This window comes from Pelobates fuscus, chromosome 2, assembly GCF_036172605.1.
Source record: "Pelobates fuscus isolate aPelFus1 chromosome 2, aPelFus1.pri, whole genome shotgun sequence".
In the NCBI taxonomy this organism is placed as follows: domain Eukaryota; kingdom Metazoa; phylum Chordata; class Amphibia; order Anura; family Pelobatidae; genus Pelobates; species Pelobates fuscus.
The window spans coordinates 154853994-154868682 of NC_086318.1; the positions used below are offsets into that span (position 1 = coordinate 154853994).

Here is a 14689-nt window from a genome sequence, read left to right on the forward strand (position 1 = left end):
ACGCTTAAATTTGTTTCAGTGTGCTATTTTTTCATATTTAATCTGTTGCTGACACTTTAATGTTAGTGCACCAGTACATGCTTTTTGTCACCCTGTGATCACATCCTACTCCTCTGCGTTTTAGTTTTTGTAACAGCAGCATACAGTTGATATGTATGCATGTTCTGTGAGCATAGTTAAGTTGGGGGGTCTCCGAGTCTATAGTGTATCTGTAGTGGGAAAATGTCCAAGAAGCAGCCAGGGAAATATTTGAAATTCTGACAGGGATTATAGAGGTCACCAATGGGTTAATATATGGGAAATGTCTGTACTGCTGCGGGAGGAAAAGTGGGTTGAGATGTGAGAAGTATACTGCCTGTCCTGTGTATACAATATCTTCATGTGAAACACTCCAGACTCCCCTATCTTTTTCCTTGGATACAAACAGGTTCATTTGGTCCAAAAGAAGTCAAACCCCAAATGAAAAGGTGAACAGCATCTTATTACACAATTCCAGCCAGTGAAAACATGTGACGCAAAGAGCATTTCATGCCACATCTAGAACAGATATGAAGAAGGAAAAACCAAATATAAGAGGCACATGTGTCAACAGGAGGATACAAAAAAATATATATATTCTTTTATTTGTGGTGGAAGATAAAGGCCGCAGTAACCTAGTAATATATACACACACACAAACACCCCACATATTAAAACTGCATTGAAATGATTTCCATAAAAGGCATGCTGTACTTAGGAAACACATAGCATACCAATACGTACTTGGGCAATAATCAAGGATCAATCAAAAATAAAATATATTCTGCTATTTATTTTCCTAACTTTAAGAGGCTCTGTAACAATTCGCACTTGAAATACAAGGAGTTAAAACTCTCCATTCCCTGTGTTAATTGTTAATTGGAAAAGAAGTGGATATAAGGGGGTCTGAGCTGTCAGCAGCTGGCAAAGAAGCCCCCCAAGGGTTCAGCTGTATGTAGTGGGTGGAGCAAAGAGGGAAAAAAAAAATCTGGCTTCTGGCTGACCTCCAGATATGCAACTCAGACTCACTGGAGGAGACAGAACTCCGTGTACATAGGGCAGATGCAACACATCCAAAGTTACAGCGATCGGAGGACAGAGACCATGTATTGCTGGGACATTATACCATGGTGTGAAACATTCTGCAATCTCACTAAAGAACGCAAGCAAAGAAAAAAGCACACTCAAAGTTTGAAGTGCAAGCATTAATGTTACAGTGGATGCACATGGACAGGGTGACAGACCTCACCCCCCCCTAATCAACTACACGGATCACCCACAAAATCATCTTCGGGGATGGTGAGTAAAACCATAAAGTTTTATACAGGCTCACATTTCAAGAACGTCTGAAGAACTTGACTGGTACGACAAGGTGATAGCTACAGGATTCATTCAGATTTTATCACTTATAGCAAGCTGCTACCACTCTACTACAAATCTTTAAGACAGCAGAAGTTTGAGATTTTACATACATTTTTTATTTATTTTTTACAAGTTTAAACTACAAGCCCTGGGCGCTCGAGTTAGATTTCCATCTCATAATCTAAATGACTGCTACCTTTCCTTGAGGGGGGGAAGCAAAATCACATAAGCACAGTGGGGCCAAGCAGATGGGCTTAAATGAAGCAGGCAACAGTCATGCAAATCCCTCATCCACCTCATTACCAGGGATAAACACAGCGTTTAAATGATATTAAAACAATTCTATTTGGAAATGTATTTGGATTGTTTTGACTTTGGAACGAAAAACAAAAAAAAAAACTAAAAAAAAAAATCTGATCTGACCAATTCAGCTCTGGAGTGTGATGGCATAATCTGAGCATCATCTCTAGCATCTAGAGGGTTAAGCAAACACCTCCCACACACACAAAAAAAAAAGAGACTCTCCTTGTGTGGCAGGAAAAAGAAATACTAGCATATTGAGTGCAAGGGGATTCTTCTCAGTGGGAGAAGGAAAAACAGGTAATTTATCCAAAGAATCTGCCAGGATTAAGACGCCAAATTAAGATCCAACAAGCATGGCACAGAATTGGACCTTCTGAATATTTGATGCATACAGTGTGAGTGAGTCGCTGTGCCATGGGTAATAGCGGAGAGGTTGCAAAGTGACTTGGACATGTTTGTGGCAGGCTTGGCTAACTCTTGGTCAGCTGGATCACATCTTCAGTCTGGTTGTGTCCTCTAGCACGAAATGCCAGAGCTCAGCCATTCTTATAATGACAATATCTCTAATGGCACCTCTCCAGACACCGTGCCCGAGAAATGCTGGTTGGCACTACTCACTCTAATGGTCATTGTGCCCACCATAGGAGGCAATATTCTGGTCATCTTGGCCATTTCTCTGGAGAAAAAATTGCAGAACGCTACCAATTACTTCCTCATGTCTTTGGCTGTGGCAGACTTGCTGGTTGGGATATTCGTGATGCCAATCGCCCTTCTCACCATTCTCTTCAGTAAGTACCCAAAGACCTGGTGATATTAACCCTTTCTACGCTTAACAAACAGTTTGCCAATACTTTTGACCTCTTCATTGCTGAAGTGTTAATGCACACTGCCTTGGCTCAAATTAAATCATTTATGGATAAATTGCTTATGATTTTATTGGACTTGGTTATGCTTCACCCCAAGTAACCTTATCTAATCTTTTCTGAAATTGAAGTGACATCACAGAAAATCTTCAGGTGTCCTGAAATACACTGTCATCTTTCTTATCTGTTTAAATGCATCTCATTTGAGAGAGACAAAAGCAGCTTGTTGCTAATAGCTTTATTACTTTTGCTTTATTACTTTTATTTATAAGCGGCCAAAATATCACAGAGTTTTCAATTACTATGTTTTATTTTCGCAAATGCCAAAAGTTAGGGGAGTAGCTAAGGCTCTGAAATCAAAGCAGAGCATACAATATATCACAGTCTGGGGACAAACGAACAATGGATTTAAATACAACAGGATTTGTATGATCAGAAGAAAAAAAAAAAATGTTATATACAAGAAAGCCGCCGCCCCCCCTCCTCCCCTCAAAAGTTAGAGAATGTCAAACTAAGATTCAAGTAAAGAAGAAAAATTGAATGGTCAGTAAGCAACAGCTATATGATAACTAATCAACACAAGATTTTCAACTAAACTCTAAAATGTAATATGTAGAATGTCAAGGCTTAGATGTTAATGTAACAATGATATCAAATTCCCCCACGACAATCCAAATACAATTCACGACTGCTGTCAAAAAAAACTAAAATGAATCGCCACTTATTAGCTAACATGACTGACACTACCAAGATTCAACGTTTATACTTGGTAAAGGTAATACAACAATAGGTGTCACTTAAAGTACAGTAAATGATTTTGGAAAGTCCAAATCATCATGTTCTATCAGAATACTCCAACACACTGCTTTGTTCAAATTCAATTTAGATCTGGCAAGTAGTGCAACATATATTCTGACTTTCTTTAAACCAAGCTGGCTATGGGAGAAGCCTGTATACCCTGCATGCGTATAAATAGGAGAAAAGGCAGTGCATACAAGATCTAATGAACGCTTTCTTAGGAAGAAGAGAAATGACAAAAAAAACATACATTAAAAGCTACAGGACACGTAACACGTAGATATTATCCTGCAATTTATAGAGTAATAGAGTTAAACATATTAGAAAATAACGTGTCAGCATACAGCTGAAGTGAGAAGCACTCAACTGCTGTATATATCTAGTAGCTCTATGTTGATCCATAAATCCACAATTGCAGCATGCGTTGGAATACGGCTGTTATAAAAGGATAACACTGCATATACAAACTCAGCACATGTTTATATACAGCAGGGCTATACATACGGCTATAGCCACAGTACATGCTTCAGTCACTGCGCTGCATAGCAAGTGACAATTACTGTGCTCATCACATGCAAATCTGCTAGGACAACTAGATGAAAATATGTTAAGGCAGCTAAATAATTAAGCTTGCATTTGAGAATTAATGCATGTTTAAACATTCTATAAACACTAGAAAAATCCAGGAAAATAAAACCTTTACTGTGTAAAAAATAGATGTCCTGGTATCACCAACAGATTTGCAAAGCATCGGTCACCCTTCTGGCACTCGAGGCGCTGTATAATTGCAGAATAGTACCATAGCAAACAAGACACACGGAAAACATTGTCCAAACAATTATAATTACACACAGCCCCAGGGTCATCATTATCAAGTTATCATAGGAAATCATTTTACCAAAATTTGGTAGCTGAATTCTTGGGGTTTCACTGCTTATATTATTTTCCTTTTTAACAGTTTTTGCAGGTTTGCTTTACTACCCGGCCAATGGTATTAATTCGAATTTAGCAAGTAAGGATAGAAAATAGAAAGAAGTATACATTTAGTGAAGCAAAATATGGACAATCGCATACAAAAGGAAAAAGCCAACAGGCCAGGCTCTTTATTTTACTGGAATTACTAGATTACTTTTTATCGAATGCTTTAAAGAGAATTTAGCAAATATGTACTGTACCATGTATATCAAATATATTTTATGAATTTGCAGCTGACATCTGAAATATATGTGGATTGTCAGAGAGTTTTGAATAAAGATTAATTTAGTATACAGCCACATTTGTTATACATAAACAGAAACTAGCATCTGTTGTCAGACATATGTTATTTTGGAAAATAGATCTGAACTAGTTTAGGAAAGATATACTCTGTAGTGATAAATATTTTCTGGGGTACTCATTCATATTCTAATACACTTAGTTTATATATAAAGAAGAAACATTATTCAGACACATACAATGAGCAGAGACAACATACAAGTGGTTGGCAAGTTGAGTCAGAATGGGGTAAAATGTTAAGGATAGCTTTTTTTATGCAAGTGTGCAGTTAAATGATAAAATTAGGCATCCCCAAGGCTTCACTCCAATTCTCTTAGAGGAAACTGATATATGAACACACCAAAATCTATTTTTATATTTAATAAGGAGAAGAGATGACTCTTAAAGAGAGGCCATATGAGAGCCTATAAGCAAGACAGACATTTGTAATAATGGAGTATCTATGAGCCCTATGGATACAAAGTGTACTAGGTTCTAATGGATTGTGATGTTAGCAAGAATAGCTTTTGGTCCTTATGGGCTTAAAATGTGAAACCCATCAGTGTGGAAGTCCTGAAATTCATAGCCAGTTAAAAAAAAATAAAACAATTAATGGGACATTCTAATGATCAACACCACCTCATAATAATGCTGCAGTTTTAGTGAATAGAATGATACCCGTTCACCCAGACAATGTTTTACATTTGTATAAGAACAAGTTTCTAGGGCTGGCCTTCATATTCATTGTCATCACTCTGATAATGCTGTATACAGCTAATGCTTTGCCTAAAAAGCATCAGATTGGCAAAGCCCATTTATTACCACTCATGCAACCTAAAGTTTTTCTTTAAACTTACCACCGGCACTGGTCACAGTTCCAAAGAGAAGCAGATTCTCTAGCATAGAGCTTCTGTTAGGACCTCTGAGTTAAGCCTTGCACCGCCAGGCTAACCTAAAGCAGGGAACTTGCATCTACCCTGGAGGTAATTTGTCAAACCATTGGCAAATGGATTGCCTATTTATTATCCCTGAGAGGGTACCAGGACACTCCTGGCACCATAACATCTGTGATGGCTATGGTGCTTGAAGGGTTGCTTTAACTTAGCAGATTCATGCAACAGTCCAGGAATTAGGCATTTTCTAAATTCTAGTCTAATGGAAATACTGAAAATGTTTGTGACATTAGTGTGCCTTGAGGACTGGGTTGAGAACCACGGTCATCCAGCACTGATTTTACTAAATAAGTGGAAACAAGAAAAAAAAAAAACAAAAAAAAAAAAAAAAAAAAAAACCACCACAACTCAGTTTGTTCTATATGCTTTAGCCATTATTGTTCTTTAAAGTATTCAAATTGGCTGGCTCACATAGTGCAGACTTTCTACAAAGCAGAAAGTATCTAAATATACACTTTACCCAACACTCAGAGCACAACTCGTAACATAAAGAGGTCTAAAAGCCTTCAGTGTCATAACACTGAATAATACACTGACATTTTATTATTAATTGTCATGGGGAAGAGTTGGACAAATGCAGTTCAGGCAGAACCATACACTAAGGGATACAAATTTTAACGTCCTATGCGAAAAGTTACTCGCCTATCGCAAGAGTCATTTTGGAGTTTCCATGGCACATATATCAGCCATGAATTTCTACTCGCCCGGGCTAAACTTTCACTCGCCAATGGCAAGTCTTGAGTCTTGTTAAAGTAACAGATTTAAAAAAGGGAAGACAAAAAAAAGAAAATCACTGTAACAAAGCCACTATAAAGTAACTTTTTAAAATAAAAATCGCTGTCACAAAGTGAACTCATCTTCTAGTGGAGAGGGAGAACAATGCTGCCTTTGGGGATGATAAATGCTTAGTGCAGGAAAATGTCATTATTAAACTGTGAGAGGTAAGAGAGCTGCCAGGCCAAGTAAGAAAAACATAGAACGGAGCAGTCTATTTAATCTAAACATTCCAAGGAAGGGCCATTTCATGACATCTCTTTGCAAGTGCAAAGATGTAGTTTTGGATCTCAGAGAAAGTTCTTGCTAAACAAGGGTAAGCACGCTGAGTGTTGCGTTTCCGGTGGCACAGATAAAACGGCAGAGTTAATTTATTGACAGATGTTCTTAGAACAGAGCCCAAGACTGGAATAATACAGATGATGATCACAAGGTCTTTACAGGATTGCGGCTAGAGGCATGGAATAAAAAAAGTGCAATTCAGAAGCTGCAATATTGGAGCTAAGGGTTTATGGAATGGTAAGATGACAAATGTTAACAGCGCAGCAGAGTTACTGATTGTACACCAGGGAACTGGTTGTGTTTAAGTTGTCCCAAGTGCAGTTCAGAAAGCATGCACACACATGAACACAAATAGAACCAAATATACTGCAGATGAACAGGTGGTGTAATAACATGTAGTCTCTGTGCGTTTGCAATCACTGCTGTAATAGCAGAATGTTATAACCCAGGATTTAGGTCCTACAAGGAACGAGAGGAGTTAGGCAATTATGAACTGATCAGAGAGCAAAGGCTATGTACGTGGGACAGCATTATTTGAATAGTAGGGAGTTTGTTCGATTGATTCCGAAATACCAGAAACAAGATTATGAAATGATACACACACTTCGGGTGCACTCCTAAATCACAATAGCATCTTGTGTCAGCGGATGGGATGTTATAACAGGATATAGCAGTGGTGCTTGTAATATATCATGAATAGATGTGAGGACAAAGCAAAAATGATTGGCAATTCACAGGACATACGATATACCTAATGGAAGGACTATTCGGACATAACTTTAATTTGTGTTAAATTGTTAAGAAATAAATAATTTAAAGGTCAATAAATGGGCAGTTATTTTACTGCAAATGGTGGTCAGCTAAAGTAAAGGGTGCTACACAAAAGATCAATGTTTCTACACTCTTGGTGGGGTTGGACTGGCTAAGGATTATGACAAACCCGAATGTGATCACAAAATAATTTTAGCTCAGTGCTTTTTCTCTTTTACAAGAGATATTGGCATCACAAAAGAAAATATTCTATACACTGGTCTATTAACCATAAAAAGGCTTTTTAAATTCGCTCTCCAAACAGTATTATGTCCTTGTGCTGCAAAAGGTTTGATGTTCTTAATGGGATTATCCGATCTATAGGTTTAAATGACTAACTTTGTGGACCATGCATAGAAAAAGATTGGGGTACACCCGTTGGGAGATAGATACATCTCCAATTCTGTAGTTTGCAGAACAAACAAATCCTACCAGTAAGTGTGTAATTTTCCTGATGGATAAGACAGCACTGATTGCGGTTTGCAAAATATGGGACAGCAAATAAATAAAACTAAATGGAGCTGTCCATCTGTCAGACGAGTCAGAATTAAATGACTGATAAGCTCTTGACCACTCATATCTGTCTTTCCCATGCCTCCAGGTTAAAAATAAATAAATATAATGATTATCATCACAAGGCACAGACTGAACCTTGTGCCTGGTTCAGTCTGTGCCTTGTTATTCTGGACAAAGTCAGATCAACCAAATGTTATACCATTATTCCCTACTAGTTTGTTTCAATAGCCACTTGAATTCCATATGTAAAGTACTTGTATATCCATCTCATACAAAGTGTACATATATATATATATATATATATATATATATATACATACACATATATACATATATATATATATATATATATATATATATATATCCTACTATTACCAATTCTCTAACAGGAAGCAATGAAAGGCAGGCTAATTGACAGAATAATTATTAGCATCCAAGAAAGATAAAGATTTTAACTGACTCCACGTGACTTTAATCCACACTGACCACTTTCACTCTCTATTTCAGGACCGCAATGGCCACTACCACAATGCTTGTGTGCCATCTGGTTGTTTTTGGATGTTCTGTTCTCCACATCATCTATCATGCACCTCTGTGCCATATCACTGGATCGCTACATTGCCATAAAGAAACCTATTCAAGCCAGTCAGTTCAACTCCAGGGCTAAAACGCTCATCAAGATAGCTGTGGTGTGGGTGATATCAGCAGGTAGGAGACAAAACTACAGCTAAACGTCTTGTTTTCATTTCAAGAAACATTTTAATGGATTTAGACTTTTTACGTGAAAACAATTCCTCCTCTAGCATATCTAAACTCAATCTCGTAAACCAACTTACACAAAAATACAGAAACTGGTTTTCACATCAGATAAAAAGTTAATGAGCCATATAATCCAGATGGCGTATCCAGCCCAAGCTTTTTTGAACTCCTCCATTGTAGATTCTGCTCTGGTCAAGAAATAGTTACAGTACTATATTTGACAATTTTTTCCAAATCCTTCCTTTTTGCCTTGTGCCACATACATCAGGTTCTTGTTCATTTGTCGCTTGTGCTGTACTCATCACAAGAAAATGAAGGTGCCTATTATACATGTGTAAAAAATAGTTTTAAAGCGTTTTGTCTCAATTCTGAAAACACTGTTCGTTGAAACGAACTCCGAATCAAATTAAAATCATTCAAATTAAAATCCTTTTCATTTGACATTTGCCAGGAATTTCATTCGTACGAAACTCTTAAAAATAATTTTTGCATATCTAGTGCGTATGCCAAATATGCCAGCACCTATAAACATCTCAACATTCAACACCGCAAAAGCATGTGTGTAATGTGTGCAAATAATGTGCTGAAAATTAAAAGAAAAAATTACAAATCAGTGATAGCGGAGGCAAGCCGTATAAGGTTTCTTTTCAGTTAGGAAGACATTTTTTCTTATCTTAATTATTTGATGTATACTTTTTAATCATTTTAACACATTGAAAATCAATTCACTATATATAGCATGATACTTCCATCAACTGTTTGTTAAAGGATATGTTAAATAACTCATACTAAGCAAAATGCTCAACAATACACCAGATACAGAACAGGTTTAATGCCTGATACATACAAGTTCAATTATATATTTACAATACGCAGTCAAAGCTCAGGTTCTAATCCCTAGGCAGCAGATATATTTGCAGCAGTCTGTGGTAGTTAGAGGAACTATGACAAGCCGTTGATCCCCACTGAATCCCGCAGCTGTGGGTGTGCTCTCAAGAACTGGGACATGCTGAAAAACTATCTCTTGCTCCCATGGTGAGCAGATCAGACACACTTTCTTTTAATTTCTTCTGGCCTAGAATAGCTTACAATCCATAATGATCAGATTACTTGGATCCCGCACGATAAAGCTTTGGTAATCGGTCTGCGGCAGCTGTACAACATAACAGGAAATAAAATTCTCTGAAAGACGTTACCTCTAAAGAAAAGCCATGTGCTTTAAATGGCATGTTTGTGCAGGACATGTGCACTCACTGCTGTACAGAATCATTACACCAGCAGAATACTTTATTCTTCATGCAAAATATTAGCTAAAGGGAACATGTGTTTAAATTATTCTTCACATATTATGATTTGAAGGCACAACACTATGAAGAGTATTTAATGGTATTCACAATGCATTAGTTGAAGACTGGAGATTATGTTTTTCAGAGCCAATGAGATAAACATCTCCAGTGTAGAAATTAAACAAAGAATTTGTGTAATTTTTATATAAGCAGTAAATGATCATCACTTTCTTTTTCAGGAATCGCTGTTCCTATCCCAATCCAAGGCCTCCTTGATCCTAGCACAATTTTCAACGAAAACAACACCTGCGTGGTACGAACCGAGCACTTCAAGTATTTCATCATCTATGGATCTATGGCTGCATTCTTTGTCCCATTTGGAATCATGGTAGTTATTTATTTTCTGACCATTCATCTGCTAAGAAAGAAAGCCTATCTCATTAAAAACAAACCACCTCAAAGACTGAACTGGTCCACAGTGTCTACAGTTTTTCAGAGAGACATGACCCCGGGGTCATCACCAGAAAAGGTGGCCATGCTGGAGAGGAGAGATAGGCCGCTGGCTATTACAAGTGATGAATTTCCAATTCGCAGACTATCCAGTGTGGGGAAAAAGTCCATGCAGACAATCACTAATGAACAGCGGGCTTCAAAAGTTCTAGGAATAGTCTTTTTCCTTTTTGTTTTTATGTGGTGTCCATTCTTTATCACCAATGTGGCTTCAGTTTTGTGTCCCCCGGATAACTGTGATCCCAATGTAATTAAAATGCTGATGGAGATTTTTGTTTGGGTGGGATACATTTCTTCCGGTGTCAACCCACTGGTCTATACACTCTTTAATAAGACTTTCCGAGATGCCTTTGGACGGTATATCAAATGTAACTTCCGTGGCATGCATTCTGTTACACTTTTGCGCAACTGCTCAAGTCGCATCTCATTCCGAAACTCTATGGCTGAGAATTCCAAACTGATCATGAAGCATGGAATGAGAAATGGGATTAATCCAGCAATGTACCAGAGCCCGCTAAGGATGTGCAACTCTCAGCTAGAATCCACAGCTATTTTGCTTGACACATTATTACTGACAGAAAATGAAGCTGGTAAAACTGAAGAGCAAGTTAGCTATGTGTGAGTGGGACAAAAACAATGGCTACATTAACCGGTAGAAACTAAAAACTACAGTATATACACTCTGTAGTAGAATACCATTTCATTCATTATTTATATGTATCTATTACAGTTCAGTCTCACATGGTCCAACGCATTGAATAATCTGGCATGGTGGAATAAAAAGATCTCCAGAGCGAGGACCAGCTCCAACCCTTGACAACTAACATCGCTATCTGGACAACATCTGTGGGACCTCAACTGACCACAAACAAAGCACTGTTCACAAGTAAATCGCAGAAATATGGAAATGGAAATTTGAAAAAATTATATGAGGGAGGCTTGGAAAGAATTGAGCAAATAAGTAACTGAATACATTTAAAGAATATAGGGGTGGTGCATGGCATCAACTAGGACACTTGGTTTTGCTTTCGAACGCAGGTGAACGGGTGAACGGGTCAGATCGACAGCACCGCATAACTCTTGCTCTCAGGATTGCCAAACTTTTTCTGCTGCGTCCAATCTGCACTGACAAATCTAATCTATTATAAGATAACATTTATTGATTAATTTGAGCAGGGTTAAGCCTACACATCCTGTCCAAGCACACAAATTTGCATTATTCAGTGATGGCATTTATAAACGGGCAGGATGTGACAGCACAGGGTCACTTTGGCAGGTCCTATCTGCTTATTTTGTTGTGGTCATTCTTGTTGGTTTGTAAAGACTAAGACAATAAACCTATGTAGGTTTTAACGCCAAAATAAAACTGCTTTTGTCTTTCAACATATTTACATTTTCTAAAACCAAGATCAATATGTACATGTATGGGCAGATGCTGATCTGTGATTATTTCTGCATTTAGTTCCACTATGTCCTTCTCCTTATATTTTGAAAAATGTATATTGGTCAAACATTAATCACTGGCTGCAAGCCAGATGTACACATACACACACATATTACTTTTTACACACATTATGAATGGCACACATCTGCGTAGATGGTATAGAATAATAGCATAGTACATAAGCAATAAAACCAATTTTGTGCAAACAAAGTGCATTAATAAAAACATATTAAACAGTTACTCCAAACACTACAGACCCATGAAGCGGTTATGATGCCAAGAGTAACATGGCCTCTTTTTACGGAAATGGGGCAAATTGTTTTGCAACAGTTTGCCCTCTTATCTGAATCTCTGCCGGGCACCTAGGGTTCTTCTATTGCCAGTGATCACTTTCAGCAGCTCTGAAGAGAAAAAGGAAATCACTGCACATAGAGACTCCAGGCATGACGACCAAATCACTGAAACCCTTTGAACACTAGCTGCAAAACACACTGTTAACTGCAGAGGAACCCAGCCGAAAGAAGCTGATTTGAAAATATCCTATTTCAAACAGTCAATAAACAAATACTTTAAGGTACAATATAGATGTACTTATTGCAACATGCATATGCAAGTGATAGAATAGATAGACAGCAATAAAGGCTTATTAACCACAAACCAATAAAACGTTAGCTACAGAATAAATCTATCTTTATAGCTTTGAGTCTTCTCTACAAAAGAGAGATAACCATACTGCCCACTTTCTAATTTGCTTGGATGCAACTAAGGGATGACTACATCTTGCAGTTAAGACCACCTTGTCCTACCCAGTAGAATTATGTACAGAATGTTACGAGGGAGCCAAGAAAGTTGCAGTGCTCACTCCTACACCCTGAACTCTGTGAATGTTTGTTTTATGGGTCCATTGCTAAATAAACACAGCATAACTTGCAGGGCCTGTTAACATAACCATTTACATTTTACTAAAGACACTTTTTGGAAGAGGAAGGTAGAGAAGCAGAGTGGATGCACACAATAGCTATATGGAGGCAGTCAAATGACTATTACAGAATAGTTTGACATTGACTTTGGATCTTTGTACAGCTAATCTCAGACTAAATGTGTTGGTACTGGACAAAAACACTTGATTGCATATGATGCTGGCTAAATAACAGGAGACATAATGGTCATATTAAGATTTGATATACTAGGCTCACAGCAAGAGAACATTAAAGGGACACACACTGCCCGAATACAAAATAAAAATAAATCACTGTTTAGTAGATATTGCCTTTTTAAAACATGCATTTAATTATGAATTTTTATTAGGGTATATCCAAGAACAGCTTGCAAAAACTGCACATCTCTTGTCTGCTGCCTTTGCAAGCCCTCCTCTTCTAATCCCACCCACACACTTCCCAATGCAGGTGCTCTGGGCAATTGCTGCACCTGGAGTTCAGTGGAAATAAGCTCACCAAAGCAGGAAGTAACATGGCCTGTTTGCTTAAAAGCTTGTGGGTGTAACAAGATTAATTTATAAAAAAAAGTGTAAATTTCTATTGAAATCTGCACTTTTTGCAAAATGGAAAAAAAATAAAATCGGACACTCTTTAAACAAAGCTTTTCAGTAAACCAACATGCTTTAGGGGTCTGGAGTGTCCCTTAAGTGGAGTGCCTTAAAGTCGGGTTAATAATGCCAAAGGAAGTCACTATGCATTCATTGTACAGATAAACATAAATGGGCTAGTGGTTAGGAGTTAAAAAATCATGTGGAAAGCATACAATAAAAACAATTATAATGAGAAAATTAGGACTGCAGAGATAGAAATTTTAGTAGAAACGTATTTAGTACTGCAAATGGTTTAATAACCAGATAAAAAAAACAAAGAACCTCAAAAAAAAAAAAAAAACACATGAATTTCTGTTAATGAATTTTTAAATAAGATTTAAAGAAACCAGATGTGAACAGAACACTTTTCTGTCATAAAGTGAAGAAATAAAAATTAAGGTTGGCTCTCTAGCAGAAGGTGAAGTTATTTGTAAACCTTGATGGACTTTAAAAGAAATCAAAAAAGTTAGCAGCACAGATCTTAAATTTCCCTTAGAAGTTAGTAGCTAGACAACCATTATAGGTAAATTGGCAATATTATCAATATTTTTTTTTAGTTCTTGGTGGCTTCGTGGTAGAGCTGGAGACTGATGGTGGCTGACTGCAAATAGCCTAGTATCAACACATGGCTGAACACAAACCTGAAATTTGTAGCTTTAACTGCTGCAAACAAGCTTTCTAGTATTTGAACACTGGTCTCATTTTAGGTGCTTAAATGTTACTGAAGATTTCAGCCCATCAGCAGACTACATAAAGTCTTGTGAGCTCTCATACACAACAATCACACACCAGCCATCACAGGTGTACATAACGGTTACAGGTAAAAAAAACAAAAAAAACCAAAAAACTGATTTGTTAATTTACACTCGGTAAAATGTTTAACATGGGCCCCTGCAGAGCTACAGCTTAACTCGTTGCATACAACTCTTTAGTTTGACAATAAAGCCATGAAGGATTATGTTAAGATTGACGTAAAATGGTTACGTGACTGAAATATAATGGATACAGAGAAGTGAAGCTTCAGAATTTAGTTTTCATTCACCCAGCCAGATTACAATCTCCCCTAAACAAATGCATGGAATCATGTGCGTGCAATGACAATTCTGAAGGGAATTTGCATTGCCTACAACGTGCCAGTATATATATATAGTTATATATATCGTAGAGTA

The 14689-nt window shown here is 37.3% G+C and overlaps 2 protein-coding genes across 3 annotated transcripts in view; one reads left to right on the forward strand and one right to left on the reverse strand.

Annotated features, from left to right (window-relative positions):
• PSMD1 (proteasome 26S subunit, non-ATPase 1) overlaps window positions 1-14689 on the reverse strand; it is a 60102-nt gene that overhangs the window by 20468 nt on the left and 24945 nt on the right. The gene's annotated exons all lie outside the window — the stretch shown is intronic.
• On the forward strand, window positions 1599-11836 carry HTR2B (5-hydroxytryptamine receptor 2B). Of its 2 annotated transcripts, XM_063441103.1 has the most exons (4): window positions 1599-2471; window positions 8441-8641; window positions 10218-11078; window positions 11219-11836. In XM_063441103.1, exons 1-4 carry the CDS (start codon window positions 2210-2212, stop codon window positions 11248-11250), a joined length of 1356 nt encoding a protein of 451 aa, XP_063297173.1. In that variant the 5' UTR covers window positions 1599-2209; the 3' UTR covers window positions 11251-11836. The 2 variants fall into 2 exon arrangements, with proteins under 2 accessions (XP_063297173.1, XP_063297172.1); XM_063441102.1 differs by having other exon boundaries at window positions 10218-11836.